This window comes from Strix uralensis, chromosome 8, assembly GCF_047716275.1.
Source record: "Strix uralensis isolate ZFMK-TIS-50842 chromosome 8, bStrUra1, whole genome shotgun sequence".
In the NCBI taxonomy this organism is placed as follows: Eukaryota; Metazoa; Chordata; class Aves; order Strigiformes; family Strigidae; genus Strix; species Strix uralensis.
The window spans coordinates 18,887,846-18,904,670 of NC_133979.1; the positions used below are offsets into that span (position 1 = coordinate 18,887,846).

The window sequence follows — 16,825 nt, forward strand, 5'->3', positions numbered from 1 at the left end:
AAGTACTACCATAGTCAACAACAGTTGCTTTCTGGCAGTTCCCCCTCAGTGAAGCATTAAGGACGTATTACAGGGGTAAAAGAATCTGAACTTACATATTTGTTTATAGTGGTCATGGCAGGGATCCAAAGGTATTCATGTTAATTTACAACACATTTAGGTAAACGATCTGCTTTTGAAGACAGCCAATTCTGTAAAGGCCTCTTGTAGATCTAAATCTGTTTCTTATTTCTTTTGCCCACCCCGTCACCTTTTTTAAGTATACTTTGTGGTTGTGAAAGGTGATGGAGAGAGTGGCTGGGTATGAAAGCAGTTTACTCACATGACACGAAAAGGTGGACGCTATCCATGCAAGTAGTGCATGCTTCTTTGTAGTATTTCTGATCACAATTCAGAAATAACTTTATTCAGCAAATTAATGTAGAACAATCCCATTTGCAGACACACTTGTAGCCAGGGATCTGGACAAAAAGTAATTTCCCCTTTACCTCTCTTTCATGATGACCAAGACCCTCCTCGGGATTTCTGAGATTGAGGACATGCACCTCTTGCGGCAGGCCTGTTGTGCCTCGGCTTGCACAGCCAGATAAAACTGTAAAACTCTCCAATAAGGCATGGACTGGGTGTGAATTGTTAACAGGTGATAAGACACATTCACTCCTAGGCACAGGACCTGCAATGGAAAACACAGATGCACATCATTTGGAGAAAAAAACAATACATAGATGATACCTGTCAAATAATAATCATCCTTTTGGCCACAAAACCCATAGGAACACAAGCAGAGGCTTCACATTCATTATCTACAAAATTAAGACATTTATTTCCACTTTTATTTTAAGTTCTCCTGAATATGCTAACTCATTTCTCTCTGAAAGTCTAAATTTAAAGTATGAACTCCAAAAATGAAGGTAGCCTTGTGTTTACCATGGAGGAAACCAAGGATAAAAGAGAAAAAAAGCCACAAAAAATCCCCAGAGGAATAAAAACAAAGCAGTGACAGTGGTAGGAGGAATTGGTTCGTCATAGATGTGAATTATTTGCTTATGTCAAACATTGTTATCTCCAAACATTAAAAAATGTAATCATGTATATATAACAATAAGAAGTTAATCTCTAGTATACAGGTAATTACATAAGGAAGGATTTGGGCGAGTTGGATTTGTTGCCTTTGAATCAGTGTTGATTTATAGTGAACGTTGTTCAAATACACTGTACAAAACAGCAGGCATCTGTCACATGATAAAATGAAATGTTTGTTTACTGAGTCTATTTTGTGTCTGACAGCAATTATCTACACTGATAACAGATATCTAGTCCAAACCAGAGTGTACACCCTTTCAAATAATCACCACAGCATGATGTAGTGCCATACTCTTATACAGTACGTGAGACAGTGTGATGTGATATAGCAAGATAGCACAAAAGCTGAAACATACGGAGCAGTTTACATTTAAACTATATCTCAGGAAACTAAAGCAAGACAAATATTTATGAAAAGCAGCTCTGCTTTTCCAAAATGGCTCAAACCCACCCCTGACAGTAACAGATACAGTATGTTTTTGATTCAGGTCACAGGAGAACGTAATTGACTTAACCCCTAATTTGCACCAAAGTCACTCAGATAAGAATTAGACTCACATGAACCAGTCAGTTCAGAGGCTACAAGGCATGAAAGAGAAATATAAGCTACAAGCATGATTTTTCTTTTCCAGATAGCATACATCTGCAATTGAAGTAAAATGCTTCTTTCAAAAAAGTTCAGAATGAAAGAAAATCGTCAACTGATCAAATTGCAGAGCTCTGTCTGGTTTTGTGACATCCTCATCTAGTTATTGTAGCACTAGAGATCATTTGACTTTGGTGTACACATATGTTTAATTATATTAGCACTGAGCTACACCTTGCTGGTTAAAAAGACAGTTCACTCAAGATACAGTTAGCAGCTGGCCATTTAAAAGTCAGTGTCCATCTTAAAACAGACTTTATCCAGAAAAAGCAAAGCCCCTGAGCACAGAGAGATTTCAGAGAGATTTCTGCAGTGCCTTGGGCTGTGCATGCCTTGTCCTGCCAAAGGGGCCGTTCCTGAAACCCACCGGTGCATAGTACATATATCCTGCCAGCTCCCACAGAACAGGAATATTTGTTAAAGGCAATGCTCAAGGCATAAATTACGCATGCCTGTGCTTGGGGTACAGAAGATAAACAAACCTTCTACTTTCTATATGAGGAGCTTGGTAGCAGCACTGACCACCAGCTTAGAAGATTTGAGGTTTATCTGGGGGTTTTAAATTCCTTTTTAGAAATATGCATACAAAATGGGACCAGTCCAAACAGTGATGCTCAGTTAAAAAACACCAAACTTAGAATTTGTAACACCACCACAACCAGGAGAGAGGCCTTATTTTCCTGATGTACAAGGGCAGATCAGAGAACCTACTAATCAATTAGCTCAGCCACTGATGTGTAAGTCCTGCCGCAGACGGTGTTATACAACCTGCATTAAAAGCATTTCTAAACTCCACAAGCATTTCTTGGGCTGGGGAACAAACTGAGAGCCAAGGAGCACCTGTTCACTGAATTGTTTCTCTCAGACTAGAATGGAGTTGACATTTGTTAAGATGCTTCTATCATAACACACATGAAGAACAAGGTGCAAGACTTTGAACGAGACAGAAATGGAGTTGCTGACAAAAATGTGTGCTTTCCTTAGCAAAGGTTCAGGAGAAAGAGCTAATACCTTCCTCTCAGGAGATGGATTCCCTTGTGAACACCTATTTCCATGCAGTACATCTACCAATCCTCCCCTTCTGCCTTCATCTGGTCTTTATTCTGTACAAATTTGCCACATTAGAGGAGAAGACATCTAGATTTTCCCCTCACCTCCTACAAGGACTCATCCACATGAAGAAGATAGGGACTGATACATTCAGGCCATCTGTAACTGCCTCCCTCGCCAGCACCTCAAGTGCTCATTAAGATGGCCCTTCTTTCAATGCCCTCTGTTCTGGTCGACATGCAAGATGGAAATACTCCCCGGAAGGAGCAGAAGTTGACATCCTGGATGACTGTGTGCAGCTGAGCTTATCTGCAGAGCGAAGGGCAGACCGAAGCATGCCCACTCTGCCTGTGCTCCGTCCCGGCTGGACATGGGCCAGATCTCCCACAGAAACTCCGTCACCCTGCTGGCAGTGAGCCCGTGCGGCTGTACCAGTCTTAAGCAGGGCTTCTTAAGCAGGGCTTACTGGCATAGGCCCACTCTCACACCAGTACAGCTGCATGGTGTCTGGACGCGTGCTGGCTTGTGCCCCGCCAGCCTGGGGCATGCCACTTCTGTCAGCTCTGTTTTGAAGGAAGGGGTGCACAGAGTTGCTCTAAACTGTTCAGTATAAGAAACCAACTTTTTGGGGAGTTACTGCCTTTGGTTAGAGTTGCTTTCAGACCAGCCTCATGAGTGACCAAGATACAGACCTTGAAATTTTAACCAAACTTCAGAGTATCTACTGGAGGCTGGCTCCACTGCATTCAGACCACTTATGCTGCAAGACTGCCCACATACACAGAATGATGGTGGGGTAAATAACAGAGGGGTTACTCCAGATGCTGCATTTTTGACAGGTTCCACATAGGTGCCTGTGTAGCTATGTCCCAGGCCCATACTACCCTTCCTAGGAACAAGACTCTTACAAACATTGTCTCTCTTAAATGTGCTGGCAGTACCAAACAGCTGTCTTCATGCACACAAATTTGCCTGTTTGCCCAGCCACTAAACTGGATGTAGTGCCATGCCCAGCATATGCTTGCATACCTGGAGGTAGTGCCAAGCAAAAGGAAAACTTTTCTAGATCACAAAGTCCACTGATGCTCAGCCTGTACATGGCACAAGACAGTTCTTTCTGTCACCTTCTCTTAATGAAAGCCCTTTCTATGACACTACTAATCTGACTGTTTATCACCTCCACACCACCTGCTTGTATTTGAAAGCCAACACAAAACCACAGCCTCATCCTGCCTGAGCTTTACTGTTCTGCTGCTCTGTCCTGCACAAACACCAGGATCAGGCTCTGCTAAGCTTCCTGCTCCAGCCCCACACTCTGCTCCTGTTGACCTCACCTGCATCAGTGACACCAACATCCTCCCAAAATTCACTATCATCACTGCTTAAGGGCCACTTCATCCAATTAACTCATCAAGATTGCCTCATCAGCTTCAAGCACATACAGATACTGTCTTGCATCTCATCACCTTGATGATCTTGACAAGAGTCAAAAGTATCTTCCAGTTTATACATCCCAGTGCAGTTACAAACCTTTAGTCCCTTCTCTGCTGAGAAGGTAAGTGTGCATGCACAGCCATCATTCGGCTTTTGTTTAACTTTGGAGCATGTATCCATTTAACCTTGTTAGCGAATCCTGGCTCTTACCACAATCAAATTTTAGTTGCTTAATGCCTGCAAAGCCTTTTGAAGATGTAAAGCAGGTCAGGCATTTTTATAAGAACCACTTATTATGTATGTGTTTTATGATGGCAAATGTTTAGTGAATTTAGAATTTGAGAGAAGCATTTAGTATTGAATTATTTTCCACTTCCAATTAATAAGAATATTTTAAAGGAAATCTTAATGCAGACCCAACCTTGTTTGATACTAACATCTGGAACACATTCAATACAATTTCAACATTCTTGTTTCCCATATCATCCATGGTACTAATGAGTAACATGTGCTCTGCTGTAAGAAAGTAGCAAAAATGAGAGTAAGACACTAAAGGGGATAATACAACAACCCAAGACCAACTCATAACTGTGATGGATTTTATTCAAATAGTGACGGCTAATATACTCTCTGTTGTATTTCCATGGAGATTTCTAAAGTGTTGTCAGCTGAAAAGTGTGACCAGCTCCTGCAAATTGCGTGAATCTGTGCTGGAGGCTCCACAGCACATTAGCATGGTTCCTATACGCCACGCCAGAGGATACAAGCCACACCAATGGGATATAACACTCCGTAGAAGGAGGACAGATTTATTCTAATTGTTTTCTCAATGAGGGAATGACACAAATCTAATCATTATACATAAAGACAAAGATTTTAAAATCCAGACTTGAGGAACACCAGGGATGTCTGTGCTGTCAGGTACAAAATAATATAAATTACTGCAAATCCTGCTAGAATTCATCACTTTATAAGCTGAAAAAGCAAGTAAGTCTTAGAGGAGGCTAACTATCCAAGCAGAGATTTCAGTATGCCCAGATGACAGATTTTCACAAAAGTTCTTTTGAAGAATGTTAATTTAAGGGGGGGTTTTTTTTGGTTTTTTTTTTTTTTACATCAGCTAGTGACAATGATGACTGGAACAAGAAAGAAGAAAAGAGACAGGATCCTCAAACCTAATTTTGAATGACAACAGGGTTCTGTAAAAATGAGAGGAGGGGAAGCCATTTTCTCTTGAACTGAAAAGCTTAAGATTCACTGCAGAACACTTGAGCAGACTTAGTAATAACTTCTTCCTATAACCTTCATCATTCATTTCTAAAGATACAAATGCATGGGCAAAGGGCCACTGTTCCATGTGGAGTAATTGTTGCCACCTACACAACATTCTCATAAAGGGTTTCTCAATGAGGGAAGCATTTATACCAAAAATTTATACTCAAGGATTGAGGCAGTAAGAGTCTACAGGGAGAAGCGATGTCTGTCACTCAAAGAAAATATAAGTCATTACTACTTATTTAGTATGGGTGTCTGTAACAACAACTACTGAATTCCTTCCTGCACACCCCTTCACAGAAGACCACCTGGGAAGCCAAATTCCTGGTGATTCAAATGGTGTAAAGGATAACGGACAACCTCCACCATTAATACAAAGAGCAGCTTTTACTACAGACAACCTTGAAAAAACAGTTTCACACTCCTAAGTAAGCACTTGAGTAAGACATCCCTGCTCAGGATCAGTCAATGCTAGCAAGCAGCCCTAAGGCCTGAAAGATGGAAAAAACAAGATTAGATAGTAGGAAATATCACAGCTGCTTTGCGATGAGACGCAGTGGCATAGAGGAAACTGCAGCATTTCTCCTCATGGAAAAGGAGAAGCATTTCCACCACAATCACCAACAACAGGAGCTTGATTATCCAAGACTCTTCCTGGTTTACGCGATTTTGCTCTCTGAATAAGTGTGATCACCATAAGAAAGATGCAGGGGAGAGAAGCAAGATATTGAAAGGAAGATTTGTACATTGGACCTTCATATGGGCCAGTAGGAAGACTAAAGTAGAAGATTACTGTCCAAAGCATTTTATATTTATATTAATCTACTGCTGATTTATTTTCTGTGTCTTCCAGACTGTTTGGCTGGGAAGGGAGGAGAAAGTGTTATGGTTTCCTTGTTCTATACAGCTCATGGAAGCAGTTCCAACTCTGATGCAACACAGCACATGTAACACAGAATGAAACTGCTAATCTGCCATGATTTTGGTACAGGAGGAGGAAGAAATTCAATGACCAACAAAATTTTGGTGTGTTTCAATACAATTTTTTTGCCTTAGTACATAGTCAGAAATGCATGGGAGTAACAAATGTTGTAGATTTGTTCTGACAAAAAAAAAAGCAATTTCTGGATATTTTAGTATTTAAGAAATATATTTTCAAGTGTGGAGTGGGCTCTTTTAATTAGCTTTTATTTATACTCTGCACCTAGTAATTTAACCTTAAGTTTCAAAAAACTAGCATAGGATACAGTCAGTATTTCAATAAAAGCTTTGATATTTCACAGGGTTGGGGAATGAGAAAAAAGAAATAAGCTTACAGTATTAAATAAATTCCATTCTAATTTGGATATTCTCTCCTCTTTTTCATTTTTATTAGTTTACCTGATACCAGGAAAAAAGAAAAAAGTTTGGCATTTTTATAGTATGTCCCAACACTTATGTACTTATTCTATTATTGTTACTACATATTAGGTCTTATAAGCCTTTTCTCATGCAACTATGGACTGCGTTGAAATGCAGCTGATATCTCCCTTTAAAAAGACTATTTACATGAACTAGGAATAGCCCAGGAAAAATATTTTAAAACTTGTTTAAAGCTCACATTTTCCACATATGTTGAGTAACGCTGATGAGAGTTTGTTCAATCACTGCAACATAACCACTGACCGGTATCACTGAATTTAGAGCAGATTTTACTTTAGCAGAAGGAACAGCAGACCCCTTGTGAACTGCAACAGAAGCAGGACTGAAATTGAGTAAATGTTCTTGAAAGCCCTTGAATACATTTTAGGGCTTCGGCAGAAATGGACAGAAGGAGCAAAAAAGTCCATGAGAAAATGGCACGCACAAAAAATCAAGTGGGGGCATATGAAAAAAGGAGACAGAAGAATTGTACTGAAAACACAAACACAGCATAGCTGTTATACACTGGGCTTGGTAAGTTTCCCTTGAAATCCTTAATTTTCAGGCAGTTTTTTACTGCCACATCTAGCACAGGCTTTTTGTCAGCAAGAAAAGAGTATTTTTCATGGTGGAACAACTTTTGACTGAATTACCATAGGGGCAAGGGGGAGAGGTTTAAAATTACAGGGGAAAAGATTCACGGATATGGACTGATTTTGGCTATTTTGAAAAACCAAACCAACCAACCAACACACCTAAAATCTCAGAGAAGAAGAAAAATATATCCTCAAGAAATATTCAGTAGAGATAGCAAGATTTAGTTGTAGAAGGAGTTAAAACATACAAGCTGTACTAACTAAAAACGTGCTTATTCAAAAACACAGCAGAGATTCCCCATTCCAGTGCTTGAAGACCACTAATCTTCAGCAACTCCACTTCATGACACCTTCCCTGCTCCTTACCCCTTTCTCCAAGAAAAAAACCCCTATCCTCTGAAACTATGCATTAGCCTACATACTTCACCTTTACACTGGTTTCTACTGTTAATGCTACGTGCAATCAGACCCTTCCTCTATGTGCTCTCAATCTCTAACTACCAGCCCCCAATTAATTCCCATTCCACTATCATCAACTCTGCCCAGACTTACTCCACGTATGGGCCAAACTATTCAGATGTTTTAATATATTAGATTACACTTAATCTGCAATGTATTTTGATTCTCTATTTTCTGCAGTATTTCTAGACATTTCTCGTATGCATAAAGTCTATCTAGTACCTGCCTGCCCACCGGGAATCATTCAGACCTACAGATGACATGTGCCATACCTTTTTTGGGTTGCTGTCACGTTTGGTACAAACTCCTGATGCTGGTTTCTCCTTCTATGCAAAATAATCTTCTCTGGAGGATGTGTTGCAAAATATCCATTCCCACTGCTTCTAGCCACTGGTAAAAGCATGAGGCTTATCTGTTCAGCAGAGATGATCTAACCTCAAGTGTTGCCTGCACAAATCTCACATTTTTTTCCATGTGGGAAAAAATTCAAAGCACACTTTGAAAGCTGAAATGCTTTCTTCCTGTTTCTTAAAAATAAGCTTGTATTGATGTTTTGTCCTTACCAGGACATAAAATTGATGCGAGTTCAATTGGAAAAGTTAACTATCAAATAAAACTCAACTTCTGTAGCAACGTACTTCTACTTAGAAATGATGAATTATACCTAAACTATCCATCTTATGAAAAAATGTAAATCGACAGAGTCAAATTCACTCATTATACAGCAAAACTCATATCAACACCTGAGCAAGCAACACAAAAGCTAGGCAATGTCAATCAGTATCTCGTTTAACAAAAGAAACTCCAGATGTCTTGTTTATACACCTATTGAACTAATTAAACAGAAAAGGCAATGAATGAAAAACCTGTTTGGTTTGACATCGGCTGAACACAATTTTAAGACATTGCTACACATGAGGCATAATCTTAGAAAACAAACATTTGTACCTGGAAAACAAAGAAGTCTTTCAAAGCAGATATACTGCACCACAGAGCTACATTCTATGTAAACTCTGCTGTACTTCTTTCTGACCAGTACTGTCAGAGCCCTACCTTCTTTCGAGGTTTGCAGAAAACGCTGTTTACAGGAACTCTTCTCTAGTATTTTTCCATGCCTAAATGTGTACACTCATCCATGCTCTCTCCCCATCCCTTCTCCCAAGTGAGTATTTGGAAAACACTCCACTAACATAAGAGCATCTTTTTAATCTGTATAAACAGAACAGCATGAATGTATTGACTTTCATTTAAATAAACCCAGAAAGCACAATTTCTGTTTTCCATGTCAAAGAACTGAAAACAAAGTAGTCCATCAATGTTTCAGAAAAGGTTGCTGTTCTTCCTGTTGTTATCCTCAAGTAGTAGAAAACAGACAAGTTTCCAGCAATTGGTCTAAAATTCAAACATAGGTGATCCTCTTGCATAAATCCCATGGAGCACCTATCCTTTTTTAAACAGTGGCAAATATTACCAGACTGAGAGCTTCCCCCCCACAGACATGGCTGTAGTTCAGAAATGCCTCACTTCCATCAGAAATTTGTATCAAGACTGTAAAAGATACAGAATTATGTCAGATAACAAGCAGTACTTAAAATGCAAGTAATCATTGTGCCTTAACAGCCTTAATGTAAGAACCAAATGTAGCATTCAGTTTTCATCATTGTTAATGGGTGAAGTTGTCTTCAGCACCGTGATTGTACAAAGAGGAAGAAGTGAACAAAACACAAATTATTTCTAACATCCCTTGTTCATTATTCCAAACAACATTCAAACTTTTTGTTGTGAAAGTCTCTTTTCCCCAGAGATAGTCCATAAATTGTCTCAGATTTATCCCTCTTTACCGTAGAAAGGATAGGAAGTTGCATGGAAACAATGAATGGAAGTGCACTTTTTATCAGACAACGACAGGAAGCATTCTGCTCAGTTTACATGAGAGCTCTGTATTGGGGCCAAAAGGGAAAAAAAAAGCCTGTAAAAATTAAATGCCTACATAGAGTAAAAATAACTAAAACAGGTTTCAAAACCATTGTATTTTTAATAAATCAGCATTGAAACTCCTCAAACCATCCTACCTACACTACTGCTGTTACTGTATTCCTGAAAATGAGTAAATTAAAGATGACAGAGCAGGAAATTCCAGACTTCACAAAGTCATTTTCATGAGGCAAAGAGAGAGAACCATACTTACTTTCACAATCAGCCACACAAGAATTCATGCATCATCAAAGAGCATGCACAAAAACACACGTGTAAACATAGATCAGGCCTCAGCAGTCTATGCTTATCTAAGAAAACAAGTCTTCTGAGTCTCTCTCAGCAAAATTTACCTATTTAAATTGCAAATGTTTACTTCAGTTCTTTGGATACTCATGGCTACTCTTGAAAGTGCTGATACAAATTCTAGCGATTTTTGAACCAACACAAGAAATGTTGGTATCCCATCTCAGGCAGCATCAATAGGTATAGATAAAAGTACCAAAATACACAGTAATAGTAACATTATAGAGCATATTCATTAGACTGGGGACAGGGGTAGGATTTTTGGTTTAGGTGGATTTTGTTGTCATTTGTTTGTTTTTCTTTCTCAAAGTTCAGTTCAGAATGATTTAAAAATAAAAAAAATCTTATAGCAGTTTTTCAGAAACACAAGTAGCTGTTACATTCTTGATCCCCACTGACTCCATTTGGAGCTACATACACAGCCATCTTTTGCCTAAAAATACATGGTGCTATATTGGTTGTCCAAGGGGCACTATCAGGCAGTGAAAAGAGTTTATATCCAAAGTCTTATCTGATGGCTAATGAGAGCAACCTCAAGGACATCAGGAGAGATTAAAGGTGCCTACCAACCATAGAGCTGATAGCTACTCTTCCAATTTAGAAAATTTGATAATTGCTGTTACTGAAACTATTAGACACCCAACAAGCAGTTCTAAACGGTTACAGTATTACAGACTTCTACAAACCATTAACAGATTTTCCTTTAATTCAGAACATTTAACATCATTTTTGATAGGTCATCCAAGCTCATAACAAAAGCATAGACAAAGTTTTCTTTTTTATTTAATTTCTTTTATCTGGGCCCAAATTGCTTCCGTTTCTTCACATACATAGACACATTGAACTTACAGGGGCTCTGTCTGTACCTTTTTTTTTTCTCTATGCGCTCCTTTCCACAACTCTCCTAAATTTCCCTGTGATTTGTTTTCTTTTCTATCCAACCCTTATTATTTCATTAAACAGTTCCTACACAGTCCACTCAGCTTCACCAGCACTTGTCATTCATTACACCTACATACAAAGGGCTCTTCTTTCAATAAGATGTGTTGCTTTTATCTGTCATTTGGATTATTGGCAGGTCATTTTTTGGTCTTCAGAGAGGAAATAATGAATTCTGGATGTTGGTGCACATGGATGGATGCACATCTGGAGAGAGAGAGGTGATTTCCTTTCAAAGATACCTTCTTTTTGACAGCCACAGAGATGCAGAGTACCAGATAGTGCAGCTTTCAGCTCAACAGCAACTTGCGTGCAGTCATCTTCTGCTTTAGCTTTGCCACTGCCCCTAGGGGCACATGGGAGATTTCCCATTTGTGTCTAATGCATCTGAAGAACCAGCTAGCAGTCACCACCTCTAATCTTTGGCCTGTACCAAAGCATGTGGACCCTGCTTGCAACACCACACATTCAGTGAAAAGCAGATGGAGAGGGCTTTTTGGTTTGGGGTTTGGTTCCCCCCCCAACTTGGTTTTGCCTGTCAGAAGCCCTTCTGTGCTGACATACAGGTGCTTCACTCAAGCATGAAATTTTATAAGCCTTCCCCTCCCTAATCTCAGCTAGCATGTCAGGAACATCACTTTCTACTAAAAAAGGGAACATCTGCTCAGTGCTGAATGTCAGAAAGATCTGATAAACATGCTGCTGGCTGCGGAGTCAGAGCAAGAGCAGTGGCTTTGAAATATGCAATTTGCATGCTGCCAGCCAGACCAGGACATGCTGGGGCTGCCTTTCCCACCTCCTCAGCTGCAAACATATTGAAAATGCTGATCAGTGGTCAGACCCCTTCATAAAATGAAGGCATGTTTCTCTGTTACTCGGGCTTCCTGCTGCGGCAGTTGGCAATTGCTTGCCTTCGTCCCATCAAATGCAGTGGACCTCAGAAGCAGCAAAAGCCTACATAGAGTAAAAATAGGAAGGAAACAGTCTTGGGGGAAGATATGTACATAACTGAAAGAGTACCAGCCCTTTCCTAATTAAAAATAACAAGATTACAAGTTCAATTGAAGGCTGAATTCCTGTAACTGACCCTTTAAGGATGAGTTCACTATCACTAAACGTCTCACTGCACAAACCTTGAAAACTGATCTGTGTCAAGTGCTTAAGCAAAATAAATCTTTCCTCCTCAAAACACTTAAAGTTTCAGTCTTGTCTTGAAAAATGTAAAAAAAATTATACAAAAAAAGAAAGAAAAGAAAGGCAGAAACTACTGTACTCTTCCTCAGTCCCCACTCAGTTAACCAACTCTGTTGAGTCTCTGTTGCAGGATCAGCAAGGAAATAAATTCTGGATTATGTCCAGCTACATGTTTTCTCTTTCGACTTGTGAATTTTATTATCTGGTTTGTGCCCAAAATTGTTCAAGGCTCTGTGCCTAAAAGAGAGGAGGAAACACCAGGTTGTACCCAGTGCTGAGGAATGCTTATAGAAGTCCTTGCTCTGTCCTGAACTCAAGGACTGCATCGCCTTGGACAGGGGAACATTGTCCACACTCCCCTATTTAAAAGCCATAAAGCTAAATGCTGGCAAATGTTTTTCCAAGTTCATCAAGGTACCTCAGACAAGTTGGCTTGAATGGGCTGGTGCTGGAGATAGCTCAAGACACAGCTGAATCTCCAATGAGGGCTATAAGCATAACAGAGGAATGGTCCTAGAACTGCCATCCACAGGTCACTGATGGCTCAGCTGCTCATATGCGGTCTGTACACCAAATTCAGTTAAAAAGTCTGACGGATAAGGTGCATGGCTGTTCTTGAAAAATTCTGAGGGTTGACTACACACCTAGATATTGCAGCAGAAGACAAAAAAACTCCACACTTCTGAGTCATTATGAACAGAAATCAATCAGAACAGCCTTCAGTCAGCACCAACAATAAAAAAAAAAGTTTCACCAAGCAAGCAAAGATAAAATATTTGGAGAACTCTAGGCACATTTGGTGTTAAGCAAAGAGACAGAAATTAGCACAATGTCTAGCAGGCCATGGACTGCCCAAATACAGTGCATCCCACCTGCCATCAAGTTTTTCAAGAATGCAACTTGAAAAATTTTTACTTGAATACCTTTCCCCCTGCTTTTCATTTAAGCACAAAATGATCACCCAAAGTCGCTCTTTATTCCAGCTGAAAAATTTCCCCTCTATTTCACTTAAAGTAATAGTACACCAAAAATCAAAAAATACAGGAAAAATTTGGGGAGCAAAGAAAATGTATGCAGACATATTCTAGAGTAATGTGAGCAGCTAACCTAATTTAGGCTTTTAAAAAGCATTTTTCTTCACTATTTCCATATATGCCAATTATTTCTCAAAAATCTCTCCCATGGTGAGATTTTTGTTTAAAATAATAAAAAAATCCTTTATCATGTTAGCTTTCAAGCTCCTTGGTAAAGATATACATTATACTATAAATCCCATATAGACTGATTATCTTAAGCTAAACAATAAACTTTATATGTTAATACAGATCCACAAGCATCTGCCCATGTTTTATAAACAGTGTCAAATGACACATTGCACAATAAGACAAAAAAAGAGTCTTCTAAAGTCCACATGCTAAGATCTTTAAAACATTATTTTAAATACTTATTACCAGATATTGGATTCCCTGCTGTGTGACAAGGTCAGCTGCAAAATTACTTTAATCCTCAAGGCAGGTAAGTAATTGCAAAATAAAAAAGCAAGGCCTACTGAAACTTGCACCTGGATTTTCTGTTTAAAACAGAAGCATCACCACAGCAGAGATACGAACTGTCTTTAAGTTGTCGTGGTAACAGGCATTACCCATGCAGTTTACCATTGCGAGCTAATTCCCATAACCATCGTTTTTAAGCCATCTAAGCACAATCAGTGTTGGCTGACTGTAGCCATGATGGCTTATGTAGCTCAGCAAAACTATGAATATTCCTAGAGCCATCAACCAGTAAGGACTTGGCTCAGCATATTCAGAAGTACATAGAAAAACCAAACATAAATCCTCTCAGAGGATGTCCCTCACACAATTTTAGTAGTGAAAAATCAAGGAATTTAGATTTCGCACACACTATACAATTACAGTCTCCCCCCTTTATATCTACTCTCAATTTGTACTTGAGATTGAAAAAACCTCAGTCTATTAAAGTAGACCATCCTCTGAGGTGAAAAATCATAGGACAACCACTGGAACAAGTTAAACTCTGTCTGCAGAAATTGCAGCATTGCTTCATGTCCAGGAGATGGGAGCCCTTATGCCAGGGAATGGCACAAGCAGATGAGTGGGGATGTGCAGCAGTTGGGCCACACACTGGGATGAAGCCCCAAGCCAAGGCAGTGCCTGGGCACTGTGACTTGGTGCCGGGATGTTATCTGAAGCTTGCTAGGCAGCACCAGCCCAGGTGCAGGGCAGGCCCCAGGCACCGGATGGCTGGCTGGCTGGTGACAAATGCTGTGACTGGCATCTAGGGCACGGCTATTCTGGGATGGCAGGTTTGACAAACCTATACATGATCAGCTAATTCTACAGGCCGAGGAATGAAAAACCACTGAAACTTAGTGCTGCAGGTTTACGAGACAAGATGAATCATTCAGCATCTTACCACAGCCAAAGCCAGGGTGTCTCATTCCCTCCACCACTCTTCTTCCCACCAACACTTCCCAGCTACCTTATGCCTATTTTGATGCTCGTCAGAACTGCCTTCCCCAGGAGCTGATTCAACTCACTAACATGACAGGAAACTAACCCAGTAATAAAGAGACTAAGCAGGTTTCTGTTGGTCTTTGGTGTACTGAGTGGCAGGGAAGAAGCCTTGAGGAGCACCTAGGCTAGCTCCCACCAAGGGCAGTGGGGTAACCTGCACCCCTGTCCCCACTGTGGGCAGCAGGGAGCCATCAGACTTGATTGTGCTCATGAAATCACAGACTGAATGTGAAGAGACCTTCCTAGAAAGAGATACTGCTGATTTTAGGAAATGTGCTGACTGTGCAAATACATTTTCCCTCTAGTCCACGATCAGCAAAACAGTGACACAAACTACCACTTTCAAAAGCCCCTCATACGTTTTCACTTTGACTAAATCTTTCCATGGTGGAGAACACAAATAATCACAGCTTAACAACTGCTCTGATTACCAAAAAGGCTTCATAAAAGACCTCCCTAAGTTCCATGTATATATGTGCATATGTAAATATACACACACACACATTCTCCAGAACTATTTGACCTATATGTTGACAAAAAAATCAGTGGAAATGAGATCAATCACACTTAAGTCATATAAAGGTATTATACTTTTGAAGAGCACACAGAAGACTGTTGTTTTTGAACATAAAAGCTTTTCCTGAAGCAATTTCATTTACTTTCCTCGGCATTAATGAAGTCACCACTTACAATGACAGGACATTGCAGTCATGACACAAGGTCTCTTAAAATGACTTCCCTAACCAGCAATCCCATAAGCCTGCTATTAATACCTCAGATGGAAGGCAAGACTGGGGCTACCTCCTTTTTAAGTGGTAATCAAATGACATTTCAGCACACCCCCCTCCTTCCCATCTTCACTTTCTGTGTTAAGCTTCTGGAAACTGCATTTACAGCTACATTGCAAAGATCGTCTTAGATGTAGCAGTATTAGACCCAACATGGGAGAAGTCTAAAGTTTGAGTGGTTTTAATAATTTATTAAATTATTAAATTTATTAAATGGATATACTGTAGCCTCAATTCATTTATATATTTGGGATCCCATGGCACAGTCCTTCAGATACCATGAAGTTACTTACTCTTGTTGAATTAACCTAATGCTTTTTATCCACAGAGAATCATTTTTCAAGGAGACTGAAGGAGTTGTCAAATGTTTTCACCAGAGCAGCTCTTGGTCCAAGTTAGACCTACCTCTAGCTTTCAGGGGAGGGTAAGAGGAGGGGGAAATGCTATTAAAAAAACCCCAACAAAAACACCTGAAAATGAGGATTGGGAAGTTTTATTTACTGTTTTGATTAAACAGATACTGAGTAAACAGTGTTTGGTTTACAGATTCTTATAATTATCCCAGGCTACTGTTATGTCATCTTTTTATGGGACAAAATGTATGTTTAAAAGATGCTACAGATTTAAAAACTATTGCACATCTCTTATTTTGCTGGCAGTTTCTCTACACATTCACCTTGCAGCTCACCATACTATCTGAAGGCCTAAAATAACTATCACACCACACACAGCTTCACCTACATAACTAATGAAATGGGGTGATTTTCTAAAATATAACAGTATATCCAGGGATAAATTTACAAGGATATAGGAAGGGTCAATATTAAAAGTTAAAGTCTTCTGCCATGGCAGAAAAGGTTGCTTGTACACAAATGCCCTGCCATAGTAGAGTTTGGGATAAACGCTTTATGAATCAGTGTGAAATGCTGTCTCGCCCTGCACTCACTGAACTTTTTCCAATATAAAGAGGAGTGACCATTTGTCAGGTACTAACACAAAAAAACCCCAGAACAAACCCCTGAAAATTATGATCTGCAATGTTCAATCTTTTCCTTCAAAAACAGAAGGATTTTCATTCCAATTCAGGGTGCCCATCACGGGGAGACTCTGGGTGGCTATACAGCAATGCAGCACCTGTATCCAGTA

General features: G+C 39.7%; 1 protein-coding gene across 4 annotated transcripts in view; it reads right to left on the minus strand.

The window, feature by feature from the left end:
• The window catches only part of TGFBR3 (transforming growth factor beta receptor 3), a 129,857-nt gene that overhangs the window by 72,921 nt on the left and 40,111 nt on the right, over window positions 1–16,825 (minus strand). For all 4 annotated transcript variants that reach the window (XM_074876481.1, XM_074876483.1, XM_074876479.1 and 1 more), the window contains exon 3: window positions 489–673. In XM_074876481.1, the coding sequence (XP_074732582.1) occupies window positions 489–673 (185 nt within the window). The remainder of the gene's footprint in view (window positions 1–488; window positions 674–16,825) is intronic.